Source organism: Hyla sarda, chromosome 1 (genome assembly GCF_029499605.1).
Source record: "Hyla sarda isolate aHylSar1 chromosome 1, aHylSar1.hap1, whole genome shotgun sequence".
Lineage (NCBI taxonomy): Eukaryota > Metazoa > Chordata > Amphibia > Anura > Hylidae > Hyla > Hyla sarda.
This window is the reverse complement of record NC_079189.1, coordinates 170,039,441-170,066,437: the sequence shown is the minus strand read 5'-3', so window position 1 is coordinate 170,066,437 and position 26,997 is coordinate 170,039,441. Positions and strand designations below refer to the sequence as shown.

Sequence of the window (26,997 nt, the reverse complement as noted above, 5' to 3'; positions counted from 1 at the left end):
TGTATGTAGACCAGAGGTAACTGTAGAGGATTGGAATGTTGAGGGTAGTAGTCCTTGATATGTGTCACGTAGCTAAATGGTGCATCCCATTATCCCAAAATGGACCTTCACAATGTCCTTTTTCAAATTAAGCTGTTCCCTAATACAAGCCCAAAATTGAGAGTTCTAACAGCCAAGGTTTTGTGAATCAACTTTAACTGAAAAATTTAATATATGTAAAATACAAATACGTGAAGGTAGCTTGATACAGTATAGCTTTAGGATACAACTTCATACTCAGAAGAAACAGAATCTAGTCACTGTCCCTTTAAGATAATACAATTTTCACAGTGCTTTTGCACATGAACTTGAGTGTGTCTAATGCAGATATAGACAACCCCCTGATGCACTAGCTTAGTGTCGTAATTACAGGAGCTTAGTGTATGAGGATCTTGCAAACCCCTTGAAGAAAATTCTCAAAAACATAACAATCCTTTTTAAAGACTTTCAGCTTGGCACAGGTTTGACATGATGGAGGACAAGACTAGTGACAATGTGTGCTACTTGTTTAAAGAGGTTCTCCACCACAAGGGGATTTTAGTATTTACCTGGCAGACAGTAATGGACAGGCTTAGGAAGGATCTGTGCTTGTCTTTGGGCTAAATGGCTGTGTTGCGAGATTATCTTAACACTGTGGCTAGCTTTTTGTGAATTGGTATTTCTTGTTTGACTTTTCTTTTTTGCCTACAAATCCGATAATTCCATTTTCCTCCCTCCCACACATCAGCCACCCCACCCATTGAAACATAAATGAGCTGCATCCATCAAAAGACCTGTGGTTTTCAATCAGGGTGCCTACAGCTGTTGCATTAGTTGCAGATTGATCTCTCCATCCACTGAAGCAGACAGGCTCCCTGTCATCAGCTGACTAGTGAGTCAGGTCTCGGCCACATTGCAAGCTGGGAAAAATCTGAGACAGCAATCATTTTGTATGCTGGTAAAAATAAATATTGGAGTTAAAATCACAGAAGAATTGTCATAACACCGTCACACACAGGTACAGACATTATATTATGAACCACACTAACTTTACAGCCCCTGTAGCATAGTCAAATAAAAAAAAATCCTGGAATACCCCTTTAAGATTTGCCTGACATATGCATACAGGATCACTCTCCACAGGAATACAGAAGTGTGACAGGAGTTGAGCAACTGACATGTGCCCTTGGCTTGGCCAAGGCTCTGACTGACTAGAGAGAGCAACATCCACATTTTTCCCAGGCTAGAGGGTGGAGTTGGGACATGCTCCTGCACTCATTGGCTAGGGGTCCAACATGTGACTAGATTATATCTCAATTGTACAAAAGAATGCTGTACAATGTGCAATTTTTAATGTTCTGAACATTGCAGAACTCAGTGTATGCATGTTATGACAGAAACATTTACAAAGATACATATGCATTGTAGAAAACACAGTTACTTAGGTCTTTGGAAACTGAAATGCACACTTTACTGTCCAGCAAACCTTTTGGTATTTCAGCTGCCCCACTAGATTTGGTATTTCAGCTTGTACAGCTCATGCTGGACCACCATGTGAAGGCTCGGCACTCATTATTGGATTCTGCTCAGGCAGACCTTCTGCTTTGTCAGTGTAAGCAGCCATTCACATACGAAATGTCCACCCAGAGAAACTTTGGGCGGACATTCGGCGCACAGCATGACAGTTCGGGCCTGCATCGTCATCATTGACAGCAATGCATATCCAAGTTGATCTGTTGAAGGAATAAACATATTCATTTTTCCAGCGGGGTATTTGAATCCTAATTTCTCTGCTTGGAAATTCCATAGTGTGAATGCGTCTTTAGAGATAACAAGAGGGAGAGGGAAGGGGTTACAAACTAAGTCAGGTTGCATGCAGGGGAGAAAAAAATGCTTTGAGGGCAGCGAGAGGAAAGCTGAAACAAGACATTCTACAGGGGAGAATCGGGTTGTACATCACCTTTAATGGGGATATCTGATGGAATGTATTATTTAATATTTGTCCCCAGCTTGCGTAATACCATTAAAAAACTTTAACTCATCCGTCTTTCACTCCCTCGTAGCTCCGGTAGCAGGATGCCCAGTCTTTAGCCGGTCTCCGCTGAAAGTCTGCTTCAAGGAGCCAGCCGGAGCTGCAGACACGACATCACAGTGCCGCTCAGCCAATCATTGGCCATAGCGGTGTCCTGCTTCGGCCAGTGGTTGGCGAGCGGCATTGTCAATTTCCCCACCTGTAGACACAACGCTCTGCAGCTCGAGAGAAAGAAGTATCACCGGCCGCAGACAGAGCTCCGTTATACCTGAGCTATGAGGGAGCAGAGGAAGAGGAGTTAAAGGGGTATTCCAGGCAAAAACTTTTTTTATACATAGCAACTGGCTCCGGAAAGTTAAACAGATTTGTAAATTACTTCTTTTAAAAAATCTTAATCCTTCCAATAGTTATTAGCTTCTGAAGTTTTCTGTCTAACTGCTCAATGATGATGTCACGTCTCGGGAGCTGTGCATGATGGGAGAATATCCCCATAGGAGCTGGACAGCTCCCGGGACGTGAGTCATCAGAAAGCAGTTAGACAGAAAACAGCAACTCAACTTCAGAAGCTAATAACTATTGGAAGGATTACAATTTTTTAATAGAAGCAATTTACAAATCTGTTTAACTTTCCGGAGCCAGTTGATATATAAAAAAAAGTTTTGGCCTGGAATACCCCTTTAAAGTGTTTGATATCTTATTAGGCAGCTTGGGGACAATTGTAAAATAATAAATTCCACCAGAAAACATTTACATTTATGTACTAAGAATAATTTGTGAGGTGTCCATTTAATCTCTGATTAGAGACCAAATAAATAGATATAAAGCAGCAGATTAGGGAGAGGCAATACATTTCATCTCACAAGAATAGTAAAAACATTACGGTACATTCTTCTTCTCACGATGATGTAACAATGACTGAGGACTTGTCATTCACAATGAATCTTACCGTATAATCACATGAATGAAGACTGACTCCTGAACACCAGGATTAAGTAAGCAACCTAAGACAATCCAGTCAGTCCGGGATAGATTTAGAGGACATGTGCGGCCTCAGTTATGCAATTCACACAGCACAGGAGAGATTTCTAGATGAGAGGAGTGTTGAGGTTAAATAAGGCTGCATGCACATGGCAGTATTTGTAAGGGAAAATCACAGGAGGACCTTCAGGGGGGAAAAAAAAACATAATGGAAACATGTTTGTTACCTTTTTAGTGTTTTGGATCCACTCCTGGTTTTGGCTTACAAATACCGATGCAAAATCTAAGCCAAATAATGCCATGTATAAGCAGCCGAAGGGAGTAAACATCTGCAACTACCATGAAATGGGTGAACATCTAGCCTACTGTTATTTCTTAGCTGCACCGCATTGTGGGGACCCAGTGGCCAAAAGTGATGTAGACAATTGCCAAACAAGTAATATGAAAGGTAAATAAAAATAATCAATGGAATCATTCAAAATAAAACTATTTAACTGAAGACAAATACTTTTGGCTTCTACATATGTGTGACTGGCAGACTTACATAGAGTACAACTGTAGATGTAGCAGACTGTCTTGGGTGAATTGAAGGTAAGTTGGTGTCTCAGTGACAATCTGCTTCTATAAACAATAGGCTGACTATATGTCCTGTTTTGAATAGGACAGCCCCTAAAAAAAAAAAATTATAATAATTTCATGACTGTCCTGTCTTTTTTTGTTTTTTAAATGTTGATTGTGTCCTGTTTTTTTTTTTTTTTTTTTAAACAAAATTGACATTTCTGCCGCATTTGTGCTGGTCACTGTTCTTAAAGTGGCCACGGCCCATGCTGTCTGCTCTTAAAGTGTCAGCCAGTGCCATGTCCACTTTAAGTCAGTGAGCATTGCCTGACGGTACTTATGATGAGTGAGCCCCTGATGTCGTGCCCTGATAGGCGGAGGACATCAGGGGATGTCAGGAGAATGTGAGCCTGGACCTTGCAAGGACCTTGGAGTGGGCACAAGGGTGGTAACTAAATTACCGCTCTGTCAGCTTCAGTGCTCCGCTGCTCCACCAGAGGAGCAGTGGGGCAGTATGACTTGGCTGATGGGGGCAGTATGTCTGTGGGAGTAGTACTTACTATATATGAGAGCATATATATAAGGGCATAGAGAAGTACTGTATATGGGGCAGTATAGGGACCCACAACCATATATGAAGGGCAGTATGGGGGCCAACAACTATATATGGGGGCAAGTATGGGTACCTACAATTTTATATGGGGCCAGTATAGCGGTCTTCAACTATATGTGGACACAGGAGGAGGGCCTACGACTATATATGGGGCTGTATAGCGGCCTACAAATATTTATGGGGGGCACAGAGAAGAGCCTACAACTATAAATAGGTGCCTACAACTATATATTGTGGCAGTACATGGACCTACAGCTATATACGGAGGGAGTATAGGGGCCTATGACTATGTATGGGAGCATAGAAAAGGGTGTTTTTATTTAAATTTGAATCCCTAACTACAGTATCTTAACACTTAAACTCACATTTTCATACTAACTAACAGTCACGAAAATAAAATACAATACGGAAAAAGTTTTTGCTATCCCAAAGTCCTGTTTTTGTCTCAAGGAAATGTTGTCAGCCTGTTTGATACTGCCATTGTACATTTACATGGCACATAGGAATAGCAGTTGTGGCAGTCTGTCGGAATGACAGGAGTTTAGTGGAGAAGAAAAAAATAGTGCGGGTGGTGACCCGGCGGAGTCAGTCGAGGCACAATGGCTATGTGAACATAGCCTGTGCTCCACTATTTATAGACGGGAACAAATACATTGAGGAAAAAAAACAGATTTTTTTGTCTTTTTCTATTATGTCTAAATCCTTTATATGTTTTCCCGATCATCATATATCCAAATACTTTTTTTAAACTTTTTATTAAATATCTATTTTGTGTCACTGATCTCTCTTATGTCCATTCATGTGAAAATAGCGACCCTTCAGTTGCAGACACAATAATGTTCATACTCTAAAACAGTGTTTCCCAACCAGGTTGCCTCCAGCTGTGGCAAAACTACAACTCCCAGCATGCCCGGACAGCCAAAGGCTGTCCGGGCATGCTGGGAGATGTAGTTTTGCCACAGCTGGAGGCACCCTGGTTGGGAAACACTGCTCTAAAAGAGGGTTGTAACAATACCAACATTGTACCACTAGAGGGGGGTGTTTACACAGTTAAAGCTCTGTGAAATTGGCATGGTCACTCGTCTACCAGAAGTTTAATCCCACTTCAAACATGAGACCGTGCATTATGTACTCAGTGTTATCCCTCTTTTTCTTTAATACTCAATTAAACGATGAGTAGATGTTGTACACTGACCCATGAGACGTGCGTGACATGTTAACTGAACGTCTCTCTATACAGCACTGCTTGCATAGTACTGTTATAGATCCCTGATACTAAAAAATGCACATAAAAAAATGTATATTCCCCCCCCCCCATACCCAAAAAGATGCAATTGTGAGTTTCAAATCTAAACACTGAAATGTATAATTCATGACGCTTTTCTGCTGCATTATATGAACATAAAGTAGAGGCCAACAATGTAGAAAAAATATTGTAAGTATATAAAGGAACATCCTTATAGAAAAAATAGGTCACCATAAGGGTATGTACCCATACAGCAGATCTCCTACGGATTTTTATGAAATGTTCTTCAGCAGATCTGCAATTGGTTTTAAATACAGTGATTAGTTTTGGTGCAGAAACGCTGCACATTTTCTACCGCAGATCTGCAGGAAATCCGCAGAGTGTGAACATACCCTAAAGGATTTTCTGGTCTGATGTTAATAAAGCTTACACAATGTATAGTGCAGTGTTTCCCAACGAGAGTGCCTCCAGCTGTTGTAAAACTACAGACTTTGGCTGTCAGGGCATGTTGGGTGTTGTAGTTTTGCAACAGCTGGAGGCACACTAGTTGGGAAACGCTGGTATAGTGAGAGGCTTTAGTACTATGGCAGCTGCTATAGCGACCCAGAGACTAAGGGGGTCTTCTCATGATCATTATTGTCTGTTCCCCTAAGGCAGTTTTTGCTAAAGACTGTTCAGGCATGCTGGGAGTTGTAATTTTGCCACAGCTGGAGGCACCCTGGTTGGTAAACACTACTTTGTGTATTTTTTTTATATATGGTGCTAGTATTCATCCCTTTAATTATTCAAATGTATGCTGCTGTTTCAGTTTCCTGTCAATAGGCGGTAGACCTCCAGCAAAACTACAACTCCCAGCATGCCCAGACAGCCGTTGGCTGTGAGCTACAAAGGCTGCTCTCCAGACCAATACATATTAGTGTCACTGAAACACTGCAGCGAACTGTCAGGTCTGGCGGATTGTCTATACTACGTACATCTGTATAGCTTTTATCTAGCTGTACACTATTAGGTCTGAATGAAATAAAACAATAATGACAGAGACCATTATCTCCCCAATTATACAGTACTGCACCAACAAAATTCAAACAACAAATTAAAGGGGTATTCTACTGGAAAACATTATATCTTTTTTAAATTAACTGGTGCCAGAAAGTTGAACAGATTTGTAAATTACTTCTATTTAAAAATCTTAATCCTTCCAGTACTTTTCAGCTCCTAAATTCTCCACAGGAAGTTCTATTCTTTTGGAATTTCCTTTCTGTCTAACCACAGTGCTCTCTGCTGACACCTCTGTCCATGTCAGGAACTGTCCAGAACAGGATAGGTTTGCTATGGGGATTTGCTTGTTCTCTGTGTGGACAGAGGTGTCAGCAGAGAGCACTGTGGGAATTCAAAAAGAAAACAACTTCCTCCGAAGCATACAGCAGCTGATAAGTACTGGAAGGGTTAAGATTTTTAAATCGAAGTAATTTACGAATCTGTTCAACTTTCTGGCACCAGTAGATTTAAAAAAAAAAAAAAAAATGTTTTCCGTTGTAGCACCCCTTTAAATTAAAAAAGTGTATAGCTTTATTAAATTAATCAAAGTATAAAACACAAAGGGGTAATGTATTACAGTCTGTGACGGGTGCAGATCAGCAAAAGGTCACAAGTTTGGGGTTTGAAGAACATTTTTTGACTCTTTGCCAATCTGCACCTTGCTCGACAATTGGGTGGGGCTGGGCACAGAAGGAATGTCATTGATTTCATGAGGAGATGGGGTGCGCTGAATTTTCTACAATTCAGGGTACGTGCAGATGAGCGGATTTACAGCGGATTTTACGCTGCGGATTCGCTGCTGAAGGACCTGTGTATGCAGCCTTTACTCCGCTATGTGTAGACACACTAAAGCGATGTGAGAGTTGCCGCGCATGCACGGTGTACTCGCACACATCGCGGCCGCTCCCCCTGCTCCATGAACTAGGCTGAGAGCTGCCGCGATGTGCAAGGCCACTCACACATCGCAGTGTGCCTGCTCGTAGCGGCGTATTGCCGCTCCGAGCAGTCACATGTAAAGGCAGCATACCGAGGTCCTTCAGCAGCAGATCCGCAGAGTATAATACGCAGTAAATCCGCTCATCTGCACGTACCCTTACGCCTGCTAGCAGGCGCAAAGTGCAATTGAAATCTATGCCAGCTGCACGGGTAGCCTCAGATGCGCCAGTCTTAGTAAATTCCCCCCAATACATTTAAAACATGGACTGTCATTGGAGTATCAGTCATGCATTGCTTCCCCCGGATACCCTCTATAAAGGGTCGACTAGTAAAGCGTCTTTACAGATTGATGATAGAATCTGGCAGTAATGCCCATTAGTAATGCATAATCCAAAACTCCCTGGGGGGGAGATTTATCAAAACCTGTGCAGAGGAAAAGTTGCCCGGTTGCCCATAGCAACCAATCAGCTGGCTTCTTTCATTTTTAACAAAGCCTCTCCAAAATGAAAGAAGCGATCTGATTGGTTGTTATGGGCAATGGGGCAACTTTCCTTCTGGACAGGTCTTGATAAATCTCCCCCAGGGCCTATCATTATAAATGTGATACTGACAAACTTAGTCGATAAATATTTACAGGGGAACAAAACAGGAATCATTGTGAATGGTGACCACAATGCAACCTGTAGTAACAGCGTTCAAAAGGGGTTGAGTCAAAATTGCACTATGAACTGCATCCCCAATCTAGTAGTGAGGGCGACATACAGCGGTTGCAGAGCTCAAAAGAGGCCGGGTCAAGACTGAACTAGACGTCTAAGGAATTCAGATGAACTCCCATCGAAAAACGCACAAAGGCCCAGGTTTATCAATCTGTGCCAGACGAATGTGTCTTGGTTGCCTATGGCAACCAATCACAGCTCAGCTTTCATTTTACCAGAGCAATATGAGAAATGAAAGCTGTACTGTAATTGGTTGGTATGGGTTGGTTGTTATATTCTGTCTGGGGTAGACTGACAAATCATGGTCATAGGGGGAGATATATCAAAACCTGTCCAAAGGAACCATTGCTGAGTTGCCCATAGCAACCAATCAGATTGCTTCTTTCATTTTTGAAAAGGCTTCTGAAAAATGAAAGAAGCGATCTGATTGGTTGCTATGGGCAACTCAGCAACATTTCCTCTGGACAGGTTTGGATAAATCTCCCCCATAATCCTGTATTGAAAGCGACAGACAACAGTAGCAGAGTCTAAAGACTAAATCTATTTTCTATTAGATTTTCAATTTTTTTTTCAAACAGTATTCCTCCAGCTGTTGCAAAACAACAACTCCCAGCATGACCGGACAGCCTTCGGCTGTCCGGGCATGCTGGGAGTTGTAGTTTTGCAACAGCTGGAGGCACACTGGTTGGGAAACACTGCTCTTAGGGTTGCATTATGCAGATCAAGCCAAATATTAAGATATCTCTATAGTAGGGGTAGCAAACATCATCCCTAAAATGCAGCACTAATCCCTTGTACACATAGGTTAAGTGAGAGTGATACTAAAGTATTATATACTATTATTATATATTATTATATTATGTAATACAAAGTTGCATTGTTACCTACAAATAAGTAAACGCGGTGACGTGTAGAAGAAATGATAAATAAATAAAGAATAAACAAATGTGAAAATGTAAGTGCAAGTGAGCATGCGGCGTAAAACAAATCTTCCAAGGTTATAATACTTGTATTAAAGAAGAAATACTTGAGAAATAACTCTAACATTATATGCCTACTTGGCTTGATGTGCACAATGCCCCCTTCCCCCACCCCTTTTGTACTCTGCTACTGCTGTATGTCGCTTTCACTATTCCTGAGCTTTGATGCTGTGCACAGTCTTGGATATTGGAGGGAAACACTGCATGCTGTCATTTAGTTAATATATATATATATATATATATATATATATATATATATATATATATATATAATTATTATTATTATTACTTATACTCTGTATTTTACATGCATTGTCTTTTATACTTGGACATTGATGCAGCTATGGATGCAGCAGTATACTTGAGACTGCGGTGTGTTGTCTGGATTTTGGAGGTGTATTATTACCAGAGAGGAGGGGGTAGCTCTGGCAGCATGTGAGGGGCTGCCCCTCCAGTAGCTGCTGCCCAATGGTGGGCTCTTGAGGAGGCTCTGGAAGTGACAAGCGTGTGGCTGGGAGGAGCAGAGGAGGACCCGGAGGGAGGGGGAGCTGAGGCTGAAGTGAACAGGGATCAATGAGAGAAGAAAGTTTTTTTGTTCCAGGGAAGGCACCAGGAGACAGTTGTGCTGCACACAGCTTGGTACCCGCAGCTATGCAGAGCCCCATGTCCTGTGCCATGCTCCTGGGGCAACCCTGACACCCCCTCAACTGCTGGATTACAAGGGGGACTTGACATCTTCTCCAGGCTGCAGAGGATTGCATGGGCGTCTATGCAGACAATGCAAGAAGCATCTGCCAGGGGGACCATCTAAAGGTTTTCGGGCAATGTGTGGGCATCATCCCTGTGTCCTGTGCTGATGTGGATCTGGATGGACAAAGCTCATGGTTTACAGAGGTCTACATTGTCTCTGCAGCTGAAGGTGCTTGGATGCTTCTCAAGAGTCCTGAGATCTGTGCTTAGTTCTACTTGTCTGAAGTGGTGACTGCACTGCGGGATGTGTGGCTGGACTAAACCCCTGGATATACAAGTGAGATCAGCATCATCATCTGCACTTTCTACACTCAGTGCTGTCCCTATAACAGTCGGATGCATTGCTTTCACTAGAACGCAGTAAGTGGATGCTTTAACACCTTTGTGATACCCTGCATGGACTTGCATGGACAACATGAGTCCCCTATGTGTAAGGACAGCTAACCCCCATGAACTTTCACTCATGCATTTCTTAGTGTCTCTTTTGTTAATCTCTGTGCCCGGAGCATCAGGCAGCTCCCAACCTCGACAGATATTCCAAGTTCTGGAGGAGCAGCCGTCAGGGACCTATGTAGGCACTATCAGCACTAAACCAGGGTTTACCTACAGACTGAGCGAATCTCATGCACTGTTCAGCATTAACTCCTCTTCTGGCTCTATATACACCACCTCGACCATAGACAGAGAGAGTCTTACCAGTGATGTTATCAATTTGGTTGTTCTGTCTAGTCAGCCGACATATCCCACTGAAGTTCGTATTACAGTCCTGGATATCAATGACAATTCACCTGTGTTTCCTGATCCCTCCATCGTGGTGTCTTTTAAAGAGGATACACAAGGAGGAAGGCAAGTTATCCTGGACACTGCAACTGATTCCGATGCTGGTACCAATGGTGTAGATCACCGCTCTTACCGTATCGTGTCGGGAAATCAGGATGGCCGCTTCAAATTGGGAATTACAGTTAATCCAAGTGGGGATGGTGCTTTTCTCCATTTAATGTCACAAGGTCCATTAGACAGAGAGACTGTTCCATGTTATTATTTGGTGGTTGAAGTCGAAGACAAAGGTACACCCAAAAAAGTAGGCCACTTACAAGTTAATGTAACAGTGCAGGATATCAATGACAACCCACCAATGTTTAGTAGTTCTCAGTACAGAGCTAGAGTTGAAGAAGATGCTCCTGTGGGTTCAAGTGTTCTTAAAGTAGAGGCCACTGACAGAGATGAAGGGGATAATGCTGCAATTTTATACCAACTTGCAGAAGGAACCCCTTTTCAGATTGACCCAGAAAGTGGACTTGTTACCATTAGGGAACCATTGGACTATGAAAGTCAACAACAATATACTCTAAGCATCGAGGCCAAAGACCTTGGAGCCCCACCACTAATCGGCCGCTCTGAAGCCGTCGTCTCCTTGATTGATGTTAATGATAATGATCCTGTTGTAAAGTTCCGCTATTTCCCTGCCAACTCACGTTATGCATCGGTGGATGAGAATGCACAGGTTGGCACTGTGGTGGCTCTACTTACTGTCACTGACTCAGACTCACCTGCTGCAAATGGAAATGTCACAGTGGCTATACTAGGAGGAAATGAGCAGCGCCACTTTGAGGTACAGACGTTGAAGGTGCCCAACTTAAGCCTAATCAAAGTGGCGAGCGCACTGGACCGAGAGCGCATACCTTCTTACAACTTGACTGTAAGTGTGTCTGATCAGGGTCATCCTAGGCCAAGGTCATCAGTGGCTAGCCTTGTCATCTATGTGAATGATATCAATGATCATCCGCCAGTCTTCCAGGAGCCGCAAAGTAAAGTGGAAATCAATGAGGACTTACCACCTGGTTCTTATATCTGTGGAGTTTCAGCTACAGATGGGGATACTGGCCTCAATGCCAACCTACGATACTCCATTGTATCTGGAAATAAGCTGGGATGGTTTTCCATCAGTGAAAACAGTGGACTGGTGACCAGTATAGCCACTTTAGACCGTGAAACAGCTCCACAGTTGCTTCTTAATATCAGTGCACGGGATCAAGGCCCTCAACCAAAAACAAGTTATGCTACTTTACTTGTGAATCTCTTGGATGTAAATGATCAAAGGCCCACATTTGCTGGCCTTCAAGGGGATAACCATCAGTGGGTCTCCATACCAGAAAATTCCCTTATTGGTACTGAACTGATCACACTAAAGGCCATGGATGGTGATCTTGGAAGCAATGGCACTATCCGTTTCTACCTTGATTCTGATAACCCAAGCCCATGCCAAGCATTGTTCCGCCTGGACCCTTTATCTGGCCTGCTTAGTACAAGAGCAGAGATGGACAGGGAGCATCAAGAAAACTGTACTTTGGCAGTGCTGGCTACTGATCTCGGATCCCCACCCCTTTCATCCTCAGCTAAAATCACTGTTACTCTATTGGATGTAAATGACAATAGTCCTGTTTTTTATCCTGTGCAGTACTTTGCCAACATTCAAGAGAATGAACCACCTGCAAGTTTTGTTATTGCAGTGACGGCAGCTGATTCTGACTTGGGTATAAACGGCACAGTCAAATATTCCATTAAAGTAGGGGACACTTCCAAATTCCAAATCAATGCTGAGACAGGAGTTATTACTACAAAGGCTGCTTTAGACAGGGAGGAAAAAACAGCTTACCAGCTAAAGATTCTAGCCACTGATGGAGGAGGCCTACAATCTCATAATCATGCCATTGTCACTATCACTGTGCTAGACACCCAGGACAACCCACCTGCCTTTACCCAGGACACATATACTTTTGTTATGTTTGAAAATGTGCCTTCAGGATATAATGTCGGAACCGTTACAGCAACCACTATGGATCTTAATACAAATATCACATACCTTATAACTACAGGGGACCAAAAGGGGATTTTTACAATAGATAAGAACAATGGACTGATCATGACAGCAGGTGTGGTTGATCGAGAAGAACAGGGCTCTTACCACCTTAAGATTGTGGCCACCGGTGGGGCAGTAACTGGTGAAGCCATTGTTAATATCACAGTCAAAGACTTGAATGACAATGCTCCCCACTTTCTGCATGCGGTGGAAAGTGTAAATGTGGTAGAAAACTGGAAAACGGGTCACATTATCTTTCAAGCTAAGGCCATTGATCCAGATGAAGGTGTAAATGGCAGGATTGCTTACAGCTTAAAACAGAACCCTCTAGACTTGTTTCAAGTGGATCAAGTCAGTGGTGCAGTGAGCATAACCGGAGTCTTAGATGTCAATGCTGGATCATACCAAGTAGAAATTTTGGCATTAGACATGGGTGTTCCTCAGCTGTCTTCCAGCTTTATATTAACTGTCTCTGTACATGATGTCAATGATAACCCTCCTGTCTTTGACCAAATTTCATATGAAGTTACTCTCTTAGAGTCTGAACCAGTTAATTCAAGGTTCTTTAAAGTGCATGCATCTGACAAAGATTCCGGGGCCAATGGGGAGATTACATATCATATTACAGATGGGAATGTGGGGGATGCATTTGGAATATTTCCTGATGGACAGTTATATGTAAAGAGTGAACTGGACAGAGAAGTGAAAGATATATATGTTTTGGTTATTACTGCTTCAGACAGAGCTGTAGAACCCCTTAGAGCCACAGTAAATGTTACCATAATTCTTGAGGATGTCAATGATAATAGACCATTATTTAATAGCACAAACTATGTTTTCTACTTTGAAGAGGAACAAAGAGGTGGGTCATTTATTGGTAGAGTCTTTGCGGTGGATAAGGACTTTGGGTCTAATGGTGACATCATGTATGCATTTGAAACTATGCAACCAGACTTTGAACTGAACACCATAACAGGGGACATAACCAGCACGCATCAATTTGACAGAGAGACTCTTATGAGACAAAGGGGAGCAGCCACATTTACTCTTAAACTGGTCTCAACTGACCTAGGTTTACCCAAACCACTGAAAGATCAAGCTACTGTTCAGATCTACATTAAAGACATCAATGATAACTCTCCTAAATTCTCCAAAGAGCTCTACCAAGCCAGTATATCCGAATTAGCAGCCAACATGACCCCAGTGTTACGTGTCTCTTCTTCTGATGTAGATGAGGGAAATAATGGCCTAATAAGCTATTCCATTATCAAAGGAAATGAGGAAAATCATTTTTCTATTGACAGCAGCACAGGGCAGGTATCCCTGATAGGGAAATTGGATTATGAAGCCACAGCTGCCTATTCTATTATCATCCAAGGTGTGGATTCTGGGAATGCCCCCTTAACCTCAACATGCACCTTAAGTATTGATATACTTGACGAAAATGATAACACGCCTTCTTTTCCCAGGTCAGCCCTATTTATAGATGTCTTAGAAAATATGAGGGTTGGAGAACTGGTGTCTTCAGCTGCAGCTACAGATTCTGACTCTGGCGACAATGCTGATATTCACTATAGTATTACAGGGACTAATAACCATGGGACCTTCAGTATTAGTCCCAACACTGGAAGCATCTTCCTGGCCAAGAAGTTGGACTTTGAAACACAGTCCTTATACAAACTAAACATCACAGCGAAAGATAATGGCAGGCCACCCCGCTCCTCTACCATGTCGGTTGTCATACAAGTCAGGGACTTCAATGACAACCCACCCAGCTTTCCAGACGGAGACATCTTCAAGTCAGTAACTGAGAATGTCCCTATTGGTACCTCCATTTTGACTGTGACTGCCACTGATCCTGATGCTGACATCAATGGTGAACTCAACTATGCCATCATCCACCAAAAACCAAGGGGCAGTCATTTTGTCATTGATGAGGTGCGAGGCATCGTTTTCACCAATGCAGAAATTGACCGAGAGTTCTCCAATCTTTTTGAACTTACTGTAAGAGCCAGTGACCAAGCTGTACCCGTTGAGACCAGAAAATATGCCCTGAAAAACATAACCATATTAGTTAATGATATCAATGACAATGTTCCTACCTTTGTTTCCCAGAATGCTTTTGCTGCAGATCCTTCTCTGGTTATTGGCTCTGTCCTGACCACAGTTACAGCTTTTGACCCCGACGAGGGTCCAAATGGGGAGATAGAATATGAAATTGTCAATGGAGACACTGAGACTTTCATTGTGGACCGTTACAGCGGGGACTTAAGGGTGGCCTCTGCCATGGTTCCATCACATCTTATCTACCACCTTATTGTGGCCGCCACCGACTTAGGACTTGAAAGAAAGAGAACAACCACCGAGCTAACCATTATTCTTCAAGGCACCGATGGCCCAGTCTTTACCCAGCCAAAATATATAACTATTTTAAAAGAGGGGGAACCTGTTGGTACAAATGTAATATCCCTTGACGCATCCAGTTACCGAGGCTCAGAGACTACAGTGGAATACTTCATTGTTTCCGTAAAATGTGAAGGCAAAACTGTTGGCCGCTTATTCACCATTGGGCGCAATACGGGTGTCATCCAAACTGCTGCCGTTCTGGACAGGGAGCGCGGAGCAAAGCTATACCTGCTGGATGTGTATGCCATTGAGAAAGAAAGCAGTTTCCCCAGGACTCAGAAAGCAGAGGTAAGATTTTTTGTGTTACCATTTGTACTGTGCATTGGTATTAGAGTTACTGAACTCCTTCTTTAGTCTGCTTTGGCGTCTTCTTGTTTATAGTCTGTTTTTATACTTTATAATCCCTCAATTTTACTATGTAAGTAAAAGGGAAGATTGATGGGTGCTGGACAGCTCAGGAGAATGACAGCTCCCGCTGAGCTTCCTTCCGTTTGGTGTTTACGTGTATATTATAGCTTAGTACACTTTGTCTTATTGTAAGCTTGACAGCGACATAGAGGTGTATTATGAAGCTCTAATACAAAATCTGTAACAGTGGCCTCCATCTACCATGTGTCTTTTTTTTATATGACGGATGGATTTTTTTGACCCTACTAACAGCTCCATGGCTTGTGTACCTCTCGTGTGTCTGGGTTAAGGCAGATGGCGATTATCCTATGCGTGTTAATGGACGTAATTTCATTTATTAGCGGAGTTACACCTTAGGTCTTCGTTTCTGTTTTGCAGTGAAATGCCATTGTGCAGCTTTTTGAGGCCAGCTGTCTCCTATGCTGGTGTTTTCCAACCAGGGTGCCCCCAACGGCTGCAAAACTACAACTCCCAGCATGCCCGGACAGCCGTCGGCTGTCCGGGCATGCTGGGAGTTGTAGTTTTGCAACTGCTGGAGGCATCCTGGTTGGGAAACACTGTCCTTAGCACTGACTAAACCTCTGGAAACTACTCCGGTTCAATAGCTGACGTGCTCAGTGTTTCATTGCAACTTTCAGTGGTGGAATAAACTCTTCTCTGGAGAGCTCAGGTTTCTAGCCAATGCTGAAGTCTTTCTGGTCGCAGTAGCCTGAGAAATGTTCTTTTGCTTACAGAGCCCTTCTACATGCGAGTTATGGCTTTTTCTGGTAAGCGCAAGTCTTACCTCAAATGAAAAACAAATGTTTTACTAGTGAAGCATTTTAAGATCTTCAGTTCGAGGGTAAAGTTGATGTTTGCATGGCTTCTTCCCTTACATCTCAGACAAGTAATAGCTTTACTGGGAGTTTCCAATGGAGCCGCATTCACATTTCAGAATACACTAGACAGATGTAGCCGGTGTTATTAATAAGAGCACCCCCCTGGAGAACTTGACCAAGCAGGCGCTCAGATTATTACTAGTCATTATTATAGACATACCTATTAGACTAAAAATGTCAAGAATGAATACTGATTTGTTTATGGTTTTAAAGGGGTACTCCGCTGGAAAACATTATTATTATTATTATTATTGTTATTTTAAATCAACTGGTGCCAGAAAGTTAAACAGATTTGTAAATGACTTCAATTAAAACATTGTAATTCTTCCAGTATGTAAGAGCAAATCCCCATAAACTTCTATTTAAAAATCTTAACCCTTCCAGTACTTATCAGCTGCTGTATGCTCCAGAAGAAGTTCTTTTCTTTTTGAATTTACTTTCTGTCTGACCACAGTGCTCTCTGCTGACACCTCTGTCCACACAGAGTACAAGCAAATCCCCATAGCAAACCTATCCTGCTCTGGACAGTTCCTGACATGGACAAAGGTGTCAGCAGAGAGCACTGTGGTCTTCAGAGTGAAAATAACTCCAGAAAGAAAGACAACTTCCTGTGGAGCATACAGCAGCTGATAAGTACTGGAAGGATTACGATTTTTAAAGTGAAGTAATTTACAAATCTTTTTAACTTTCTGGCATCAGTTGATTTGAAAAGAAAAATAATAATAATGTTTTCCACTGGAGTACCCCTTTAAGGCAGACGATGAATGCTGACGTTTTGCCAATCTGCATCCTGTAGTCCGGCAATAAGAAAAACTGTATTTTTTATGAAAAGTCCGTTGTTGTTTTCTAGCAGATTATAGCGTCTTGATCCTTATCATCTTGGACCCATTTCAGACCTGTGAAACTGTTTCACATACCTGAACTTAGTGAACCTTAGAACCCTATGGAAGTATATGTTTGAATCAGAAGAACAGCTAAATTCTATTCATTTTTTTTATTTTATTTTATTTAAAAAAAAATTTTTTTTAAAGGCTGAAAAGTAAGTCTGATTGTTGCAATGTATCACCCTTTCCAGTATAACCGAGTCACTAGCACTGCCAGTCAGGAGTTTGGAAAAGCTGGTGGACATCTTATATTAGTGGTCTCTAAATTGGGGCCCTCCAGAAATTGCAAAACTACAGCTCCAAGCATGTGCGGACATGCTGGGAGTTGTAGCTTTGCAACATCTGGAGGGCCCCAGTTTGGAGGCCACTGCATTATGGGAGCTGGATTGCTTGTTTCTTTCCTACAGTTATCACTTACAAGTTGGTACTTTGTACTCATATATGGTAAGCTGCAATCTGAATGTATACTGACTGTGCATGCTGGGAGCTGTAGTTTTGCAACATCTGGAAGGCCACAGTTTGGAGACCACTGCTGTAAGGGTAGCCAGATTGCTTGTTGATTTCCTACAGTTATTACTAACAAATTGGTGCTTTATACTCACATATGGTACGCTGCAATTGAATGTATCCTAATATATACATGCTAGGAGTTGTAGTTTTATGCAACATCTGGAGGGCTGCGGTTTGGAGACCACTGCTCTATGGGAGCTGTAAGGGTAGCCAGATGGCTTGTTGATTTTCTACAGTTATCATTAGTGCTTTATACTCACATATGGTGCGCTGCAATCTGAATGTACAGTATACTGAGTATACAAACCTCCTAACCGTCCCGGATCCAGCGGGACATTCCAGTTTTTGGGGTCATGTCCCACTGTCCCGGAACGGTCCTCACAAGGAAACACTGCAGAGCCTGGAAGTTTAATTCAGAAGCGGCTGCAAAGAGCCAAAACACCTTACTCCCAGAGAAGGGGAGGCAGGTCACATGATCGAAGGGAGGCAGGTCACATGATCGTTCAGAAGCCAATCTGGAAGCAGCACCACCAGTACACCAGGGCCTTTAGTGTTTGGCTGTGTGCTCCTATGCCGCTGCCAGAGTCCTGAAACTGCAGCCTAAAGTCCAGCAGGCCAGCTACCACGAAGTCCAGCATGAGCAGGGTCCACCAGAAAAAGAGGGTGATACCCATCAGGGTGGTACAGATGGCAGCAGGGATCCGGGCCAAATGTCTGCAGGCTGATCTGCAGGATGCTAGGTGAGCCTTATGCCTGGTGAGATGATCTGCAGAATACTATATGCACTTTATGTCTGTTGAGATGATCTGCAGAAATGATCTCATTTACAAATCTGTTTAACTTACGGGTACCAGTTCATTTAACAAAAAAAAAAAAAAAAATGTTTTCCACCGGAGTACCCCTTTAACCCCTTAAGGACTGAGGGTTTTTCTGTTTTTGCACTTTTGTTTTTAACTCCTTGCCTTTAAAAAAAACATAATTCTTTCAATTTTGCACCTAAAAATCCACATGATGGATTTTGCGCCACCAATTCTAGTTTGTAATGAAATCAGTCATTTTACCCAAAAATCTATGGCGAAACGGAAAAAAAATCATTGTGCGACAAAATTGAAGAAAAAAGGCCAGTTTGTGACTTTTGGGGGCTTCCGCTTCTATGCAGTACATTTTCCGGTAAAAAATTACACCTTCTCTTTATTCTGTAGGTCCATACGATTAAAATGATATCAAATTTATACGTTTAAAATTGTCATTTCTGACCCCTATAACTTGTTTATTTTTCTGCATTTAGGGCGGTATGAGGGCTCATTTTTTGCGCCGTGATCTAAAGTTTTTAGCGGTACCATTTTTGTATTGATCTGACTTTTTGATCGCTTTTTATTCATTTTTTCATGGTATGAAAAGTGCCCAAAAATACGCTATTTTGGACATTGGAAATGTTTTGCGCGTACGCCATTGACCGTGCAGTTAAATTAACAATATATTTTTATAATTCGGACATTTCCGCACACGGCAATATCACATGTTTATTTTTATTTACACAGTTTTTGTTTTTTTTTAAATGGGAAAAGGGGGGTGATTCAAACTTTTATTTGGGAAGGGGTTAAATGGTCTTTATTAACTTTTTTTTTGCAGTGTTATAGCTCACTTTACTGGCTATTGCACTGCACACACTGATCTTTTACATCGATCTTTGTTATCTCATAGGATAACATTGATCAATGATTCTGCCACTTGACTGCTCATGCCTGGATCTCATGCACTGAGCAGTCATTCGGCGATCGGTGATGCAGGAGGCAGGTAGGGACCCTACTTGTGTCTGCCAGTTGTTCAGCACACCGCAATTTCGCTGCGGCGGTCCCGAACAGCCCGCTGAGCTAGCCAGGAGCAGTTTACTTTCACTTAAGACACAGTAATCAACTTTGAATGCTTCAAAAAGGTTAATAGCGCGTGGCACTGATCGCTATTAGCCACGGGTCCCCGCCGTTGTTAGAGGCTGGGCCCCACCCGCTATGACGCGGGGCCATGCAGTGGCCCTGCGTTATAGAAAGGGAGTGGACTCAGGGCGTACAGGTATGCTTAAGGAGTTAAAGCGTACCCGTCAGATCCACCAATTTTTTTTTTTAAATATATCACTCAGTACCTAATCCTGACCATGTACCTCAAATTTTTTTGTGTCTAGCACCTTTATTTATTTATTTTTATTACACTTTTAATTTAGCTCACTAGTCTGAATTCCTTTCAAATGGAGGGGGCGTGGCCTCACTGTGCAGGTCTCCGCCCCCTCCCTCAGTATGCTGTCTGCTCACATCTCCCTTAACTTTAGCAAAACTACAACTCCCAGCTTGTCCTCACTGACAGTAGCGGGACACAAGCTGACAGTGGGAGGATTTTTTCTCCAGCTGTGAACCCTGCGCTCACAGCTGTCAATCAAGGAAGTGTGTCCATGACATAGGTGATGATGCATGGACACAGCAGGACTAGTATGTGTCCAAGCAGGCAGGGGGGGGGGGGCAGTTGTTTGACTGGCTTTTTCAGTATGAAATACTGAAAGTTTTCTAATGAAAGCAATTGCAAACCCTATTGGTTTTGCATGCTTTACAACATATCAAAAGTTTTTAAATCTGACAGTGCCCATTTAAAGCCATGTTCTCACATGCTGATAAGCCGGGCAATATCGCTTGGACATTGGTGAATCAATGAGGGAAAGGATACAGCTACTACACCGCCATGTCTGAGTGCACACAACAACTCAAAGGCCCCAAGTGTGGCAGCAATCTGCCGCTCCAAGCAGGCCAGTGGGCAAGGCAAGGGGGGTCAAGTGGTTTTTCGCCATTTTGCAGTAGGCTCACTATGGGTCGGGTCACTGGCGGATCCGCATTGTAAAATACCTACCCTTGTGTGAATTTGAAAGGAGACTAGGTGTGGTTAGGGGTGTGGCTTAGGGCATGGTTAGGGTGTGGCTGAGGGCGTGGCTTGTCCCTCTTTGCTCTAAGCAAAAGTTGGGAGGTATGAGTATACATGCTGGGAGTTGTAGTTTTGTAACATCTGGAGGGCTGCGGTTTGGAGACCACTCTTTGGGAGCTGTAAGGGTAGCCAGATTGCTAGTTGCTTTCCTCCAGTTATCACTGAGAGGTCGGTTCTTTATACTCACATATGGTGTGCTGCAATCTGAATGAGGATTCCCAGCTTTGAGGATTGCAGACTACACCTAACAGATTGTACATGAAACCTGTAGAAGATGTTCAGCACGGCATCCTGTTCTAACTCGGTTCATGGATTATATGAAGTCAGTACCGTATGCCAAATGGCGCAGGATTTCACGGACCATATCTGCAACCAATGCATTTACTGTTTACTTAGTGAGTACACAGACATGAATATTATTTGCATTATACACTGTGATCAATTGCACATGTTTTTATGTTCTTTATTACACAGTACAACATCTATGTAATGAAGTTTGTGGTGACGGTAACCTCTTACGGTTAGAGACAGTATGGTGGACTGAATGGCGATTATTTCATTACGCAAATTAGATTTAAAGTGTCATTTTGTAGTCTATAACAATCACTGCAAGCGCTCGGCAGAAGACACTCACCAAGATCATATTCCCCAAATAGCTGTCCTGAATGGATACAAGTTGTTTTTATATGTTGTGATTATAGGGTAGTGGTTTGCAGACTGTGGATCTCCAGATGTTACAAAACCACAACTCCCAGCCGTTGGCTGTCCGGGCATGCTGGGAGTTGTAGTTTTGCAACATCGGGAGGTCCATATTTTATAGACCACTGCTTTGGGCAGCCAGGTCGCTTGTTGCTTTTTTACAGTTATCACTAATAGGTTGGTGCTTTATACTCACATATGGTATGCTGCAATCTGAATGTATACTGAATATGCAGGCTGGGGATTGTAGTCTTGCAACATCTGGAGGTCCGCATTTGAAGACCACTGCTATAGAAGAAATTCTTAGTACATTCATTGTTTACACAATACACATACATGGCCTCATAGCAACTAACACAGCTCAGCTTTCATTTCTTACACCGATCTGGTAAAAATGAGCTGGAATTGGTTGCTATGGGCAACACAGACTTTTCTTTAAGGCTGCGTACACATCACGATTTCTCCATCCGACTTGAGTGAACTGGTCGGCTCATTTTTCCCCGTATGCGGTTTTCTACCGGATCTAAAACCGTGGTTGACTACGGTTTTAGGTCTGGTAGAAAACCGCATACGGGAAAAAATGAGCAGAACGGTTCACTCCGATCGGCTCATTGAAATGAATTACATACAGGACCGCATACGGCAGGGATACAGGAGCGCAAGTTCTTAGCTCCCCCCAGCCGTATGCGGTCCCGTATAGAGAAAAAGGTGAAGTGAACCCAGCCTAACTGACTGAACACAGCTTTAAATCCTGCACATCAAATATGCGCAGGATACTGTACGTGTGAATAGACCCTTAGTGGGAATTCTCTCGTTCACACTGGTAGTGACATTTCCGGGGATATCCATTTAGCTGCCGAATCCATCGCAGATTTCCCAGACCACACATATCGAAACAATCAATTTGCTCTGAAATGCCAAACATTGGTCGAGCCTATCTGTGCACCGTGGCTGCTAAGCCCTGCTATCTGCTGTACATTAGGTGTGTTTCTTGGTGTGTATAAGTCTAATCTTATCCTCTGCTGTTTAGGATGATCCCCGCCACCTCGTGTCTGAGCCTAAAGTGCATTTTTCTCTTAACCATCTGTTTATAGGCAGACATAAGATTATATTTGCTAAACCTGAGATCTGCCTGTAAATCAGTTGCTGCCTGGAGAGGCCTCTAGCAGGAGAATGGTCGGGGCTTCCTTTTGTAATAAAATAGAGAACGAGAGGAAACCGGGCTCTTCCTGTTGAATTGTTCAATGAGTATAATTGTTACAATGTCAAAATATTCATTTTGATTATACAAGACTCTGCATACTAGTTTGGGCCATTTTTGGCAGCGGGTACCCCCGTGAGATATCCGTGCTGGACCCTGGTACTGTAACGCTGGGCGTCCCTCCCTTCTTTACAGTGCTGGCATGTTGCTAGGTGACTCATTAGTTCCCACTCTGCAGTTCTTGTTGGCACTTTACTTTAATAAACCCGCTGGACATACTTGAGATGCCATTGTTGATTAATTGCATCCTTGCTGTTCTGTATCTACCAGCTGATAAGCTAAGTGCATTTGTTTTCACTAGTTTACCTGATACCCTTTCCCATTTTATATCCATACAGTTACTTCTGGGTTATTGTTCTGCACTTTCACACGTTTTTCTAAGCATCCAAGGCCAGACTAGGACAAAAAAACAGTCCTGACTAGAGATGAGCGAACTTACAGTAAATTCGATTTGTCACGAACTTCTCGGCTCGGCAGTTGATGACTTTTCCTGCATAAATTAGTTCAGCTTTCAGGTGCTCCGGTGGCTGGAAAAGGTGGATACAGTCCTAGGAGACTCTTTCCTAGGACTGTATCCACCTTTTCCAGCCCACCGGAGCACCGTAAAGCTGAACTAATTTATGCAGGAAAAGTCAGCAGCCGCCGAGCTGAGAAGTTCGTGACGAATCGAATTTACTGTAAGTTTGCTCATCTCTAGTCCTGACACACAAACCCATGTACAATAGAGGCACACACTGCAAGTTCTGCACTATTTTGTCCCACCCATTGTCACTACCTTAAAGGGGTACTCTGGGAAAAGAAAATTGTTTTTCTAATCAACTGGTGCCAGAAAGTTAAACCGTTTTGTAAATTACTTCTATTAAAAAATCTTAATCCTTACAGTACTTATCAGCTGCTGTATGCTACAGAGGAAGTTGTATAGTTCTTTTCAGTCTGACCACAGTGCTCTCTGTTGACACCTCTGTCTGTTTCAGAAACTGTCCAGCGTAGGAGCAAATCCCCATAGCAAACTTCTCCTGCTCTGGACAGTACCTGACACAGACAGAGGTGGCAACAGAGAGCACTGTGGCCAGACTGGAAAGAACTACACAGCATACAGTAGCTGATAAGTACTGGAAGGATTGAGATTTTCAGATTAAAATAATTCACTAATTTGTATAACTTTCTGGCAGCAGTTGATTTGAAAAATGTTTTTCCTCCAGAGTACCCCTTTAAGTATTGAAACCACTCCATCAACACAAAAAGGAAGAAACGGGTAGAACCTAAAAGCACTGACTCACATAGTCAGGGATAGGTGTGGGCTAATATAACCAATAATACTGTCTTACTGTGAGTGCAGTAGTCCCCAAATTGTGGACCTTTAGATGTTGCAACACTACAACTCCCAGAATGCTCGGACAGCCGTTAGCTGTCCAAACATGCTGGGAGTTGTAGATTTGCAACATCTGGAGGTCCACAGTTTGGAGACCACTGATCTAATAGTTAGTTACCCAGTCCATACAGGTAGTATCACACTGCAGACCATACCAGAGAATACAGCACTGTTCAGACACAGTCACTAGCAGAATACATAGAAATGACATATAATCTTTGGCCTCTCTTGACATATCTGCTTTAGTAAACATTTATATTTTCCATGAAACAACAATTCTGAAGCATCTTTTTTCTCACTCTGTATCATGTTGATCCTCTGCTATTCTTCCTGGAAATGTTTAAATAAATGAACATCAGACTGTTACTCTTTCTCTTGTCAATAGCCAGATTAGGCTCTGTTAGCCCCAGCATAGTGGTATCTGTCATGAATGGAAATCACACGGTAGCGTGTACAGTATCTACTCATAGATGACAGTATCAGATGACAGTAATACATCCTATTGATAAAGAAGAACACAAAGCTGTCACATCTGGGCCATACAGAGAAAATGTGTAGTACTAATTGATTATGGGCTATGGCTGTCCTCCACTGTATACAGCTGTAGCTTTATTGTTAAAATCAATCATTTCAAACATTTCCAGGAGGAATAACAGATTAATGCCATAAGAAATTGTTCTTTTATTTACAAGAATTGTTATTTTATGGGGCAACAAGTAATTACTTTTATAGTCAAGTCAGGAGAGCTGCCAGCTCCGCCGTAAGTCCAGTGACATCATCTCTCATCGTGATAGCTCTTTTTTTACTTTATATTATCCATCCAGCCCAGATCACATCACAGCTTCCCTTCCATATGTCACTATGAGAAAAGCACAACATGCAGTGCTATTCTTCAGTTAAAGGGTTATTCCGGTTTAATGCATCTCATCCCCTATCCAAAGGATAGGGGATAAGATGTATAATCGCAGGGGTGCTGCCGCTGGGGACCCCCACGATCTCAGTGCAGCCCCCAGCATTCTGTGCCGCATGCTGCCTCCGAGACGGGGGACGTGACGTCATGGCCACGCCCTCTAGTGACGTTGCACCACACTACGCCCCCTCTATTCATGTCTATGGGAGGGGGCGTGGCGGCCGTCATGTTCCCTCCGATAGACATGAATGGAGTGGGGGGGGGGGGGGGGTGTGGTAGAGATGTCACGTCCCTGTCTCGGAGGCAGCATGCGGCACAGAATGCTGGGGGCTGCATCGAGATCGCGGGGGTCCCCAGAGGCGGGATCCATGCGATCATACATCTTATCCCCTATACTTTGGATAGGGGATAAGATGTATAAAGCCAGTATACCCCTTTAAAGGAAAACTGTCACATATTTTCTCCCGCACTATCCACATGTACTGGTGGATAGTGCTGGAGACGCTGATTAAAACGAGCCCTACCTTGGTCTGATCCGCGCCGCCGTTCGCCCGCAATTGTAGTTTTAATCTCTGTATATCCGGCTGTAACTGGCAAAGGCAGTGCTTCTGCGGGCTAACTGACACTGACGTCAGCGCCGCTCATGAATATTCATCCCTCCCTCTGGTTAGGAGCGGCGAAGAGAGGGAGAACAGGAGGGATGAATATTCATGAGCGGCGCTGACGTCAGTGTCCGTTAGCCCGCAGAAGCCCCGCCTTTGCCAGTTACAGCCGGATATACACAGAGATTATAACTACAAATGCGGGCGAACGGCGGCGCGGATCAGACCAAGGTAGGGCTCGTTTTAATCAGCGTCTCCCGCACTATCCACCTATACCGGTGAATAGTGCGGGAGAAAATATGTGACAGTTTTCTTTTAAAACTATGGACACCATGATCAAACCCAATGACCCAATTGTTAGTCAGTTGTATGCATCAGTCCCCACCAGCGTCCTACAGTACTATCGCATCCAGTCATATAAAGACTACAAATTACATCAACATCACACTTTTGGCTTGCAAAGTTCCTGTCAGCTCATACAAAGCACATATAAGCCTCTCCAGAGGTCATTCCAGTGCCTACAAAGGTTACACCAATATGACCTTTTTAGGAGATAGTTTGACTGTAGGGGCTGATAGTACTGGTATGACCTCTGCAGTGGCTAAAGAAGTCTTATCAGCCAATACTATACTCAAATAAGCCTGTATACAAATCATGTCAGCCCCACTGGTCAACAGTACATAGATATATGAAAGGTTTACGCAAAGGCATCACATGCATGTTACCGGTAGTATTAGGGCTGATATCTATGGGTGGAAGTTTTCATCAAATTGCTATCGTATCCTAAGAGACCTGTGGGAAGGGTATAGTCTTAACCCCTCCTGGGCACCCCATCTAATCATATTACTGCTTGAAGGATCTAATGCAGTGGTCTCCAACCTGCGGACCTCCAGTTGTTGCAAAACTACAACTCCCAGCATGCCCGGACAGCCTTTGGCTGTCCGGGCATGCTGGGAGTTGTAGTTTTGCAACATCTGGAGGTCCACAGGTTGAAGACCACTGATCTAATGTAATGTCATACTAATGAGATAATTCCATACAGGGAACCTTATCCACAGTGAACTGAAATATAGCTCCTGGAATTGCTGCATTTTGATGGTGCCTCCATGATAGTGTCTCTATATTTTTTTATTTTTCAACCATCCAGAGACATTCAGGGTGGAAGCTTATATTTTCTAAGAATGAACACTTAGGCTAGGTTCAGACTACGGAATTTCCCCCTGCAATTCCGCTTAGAAATTGCAGGCGGAAATTCCGCTTGCTAAAATGTATAGTGTAGTGAATGGGTTTCCGTTCACAAATTCACACTTCGGAATTTGTGAAGCGGAATTTGTGAACGTAAAATCCGCTTGGAAATTTCCGCCCGAATAATGGCGTT

The 26,997-nt window shown here is 43.0% G+C and overlaps 1 protein-coding gene across 1 annotated transcript in view; it reads left to right on the top strand.

Annotated features, from left to right (window-relative positions):
- Positions 1-9,707: 9,707 nt before the first annotated feature.
- Positions 9,708-26,997, top strand: part of FAT4 (FAT atypical cadherin 4) — a 245,383-nt gene continuing 228,093 nt past the window's right edge. Inside the window, exon 1 of the mRNA XM_056563751.1 lies at positions 9,708-15,419. Within this exon, the coding sequence (XP_056419726.1) occupies positions 10,272-15,419 (5,148 nt within the window). The 5' untranslated portion in view covers positions 9,708-10,271. The remainder of the gene's footprint in view (positions 15,420-26,997) is intronic.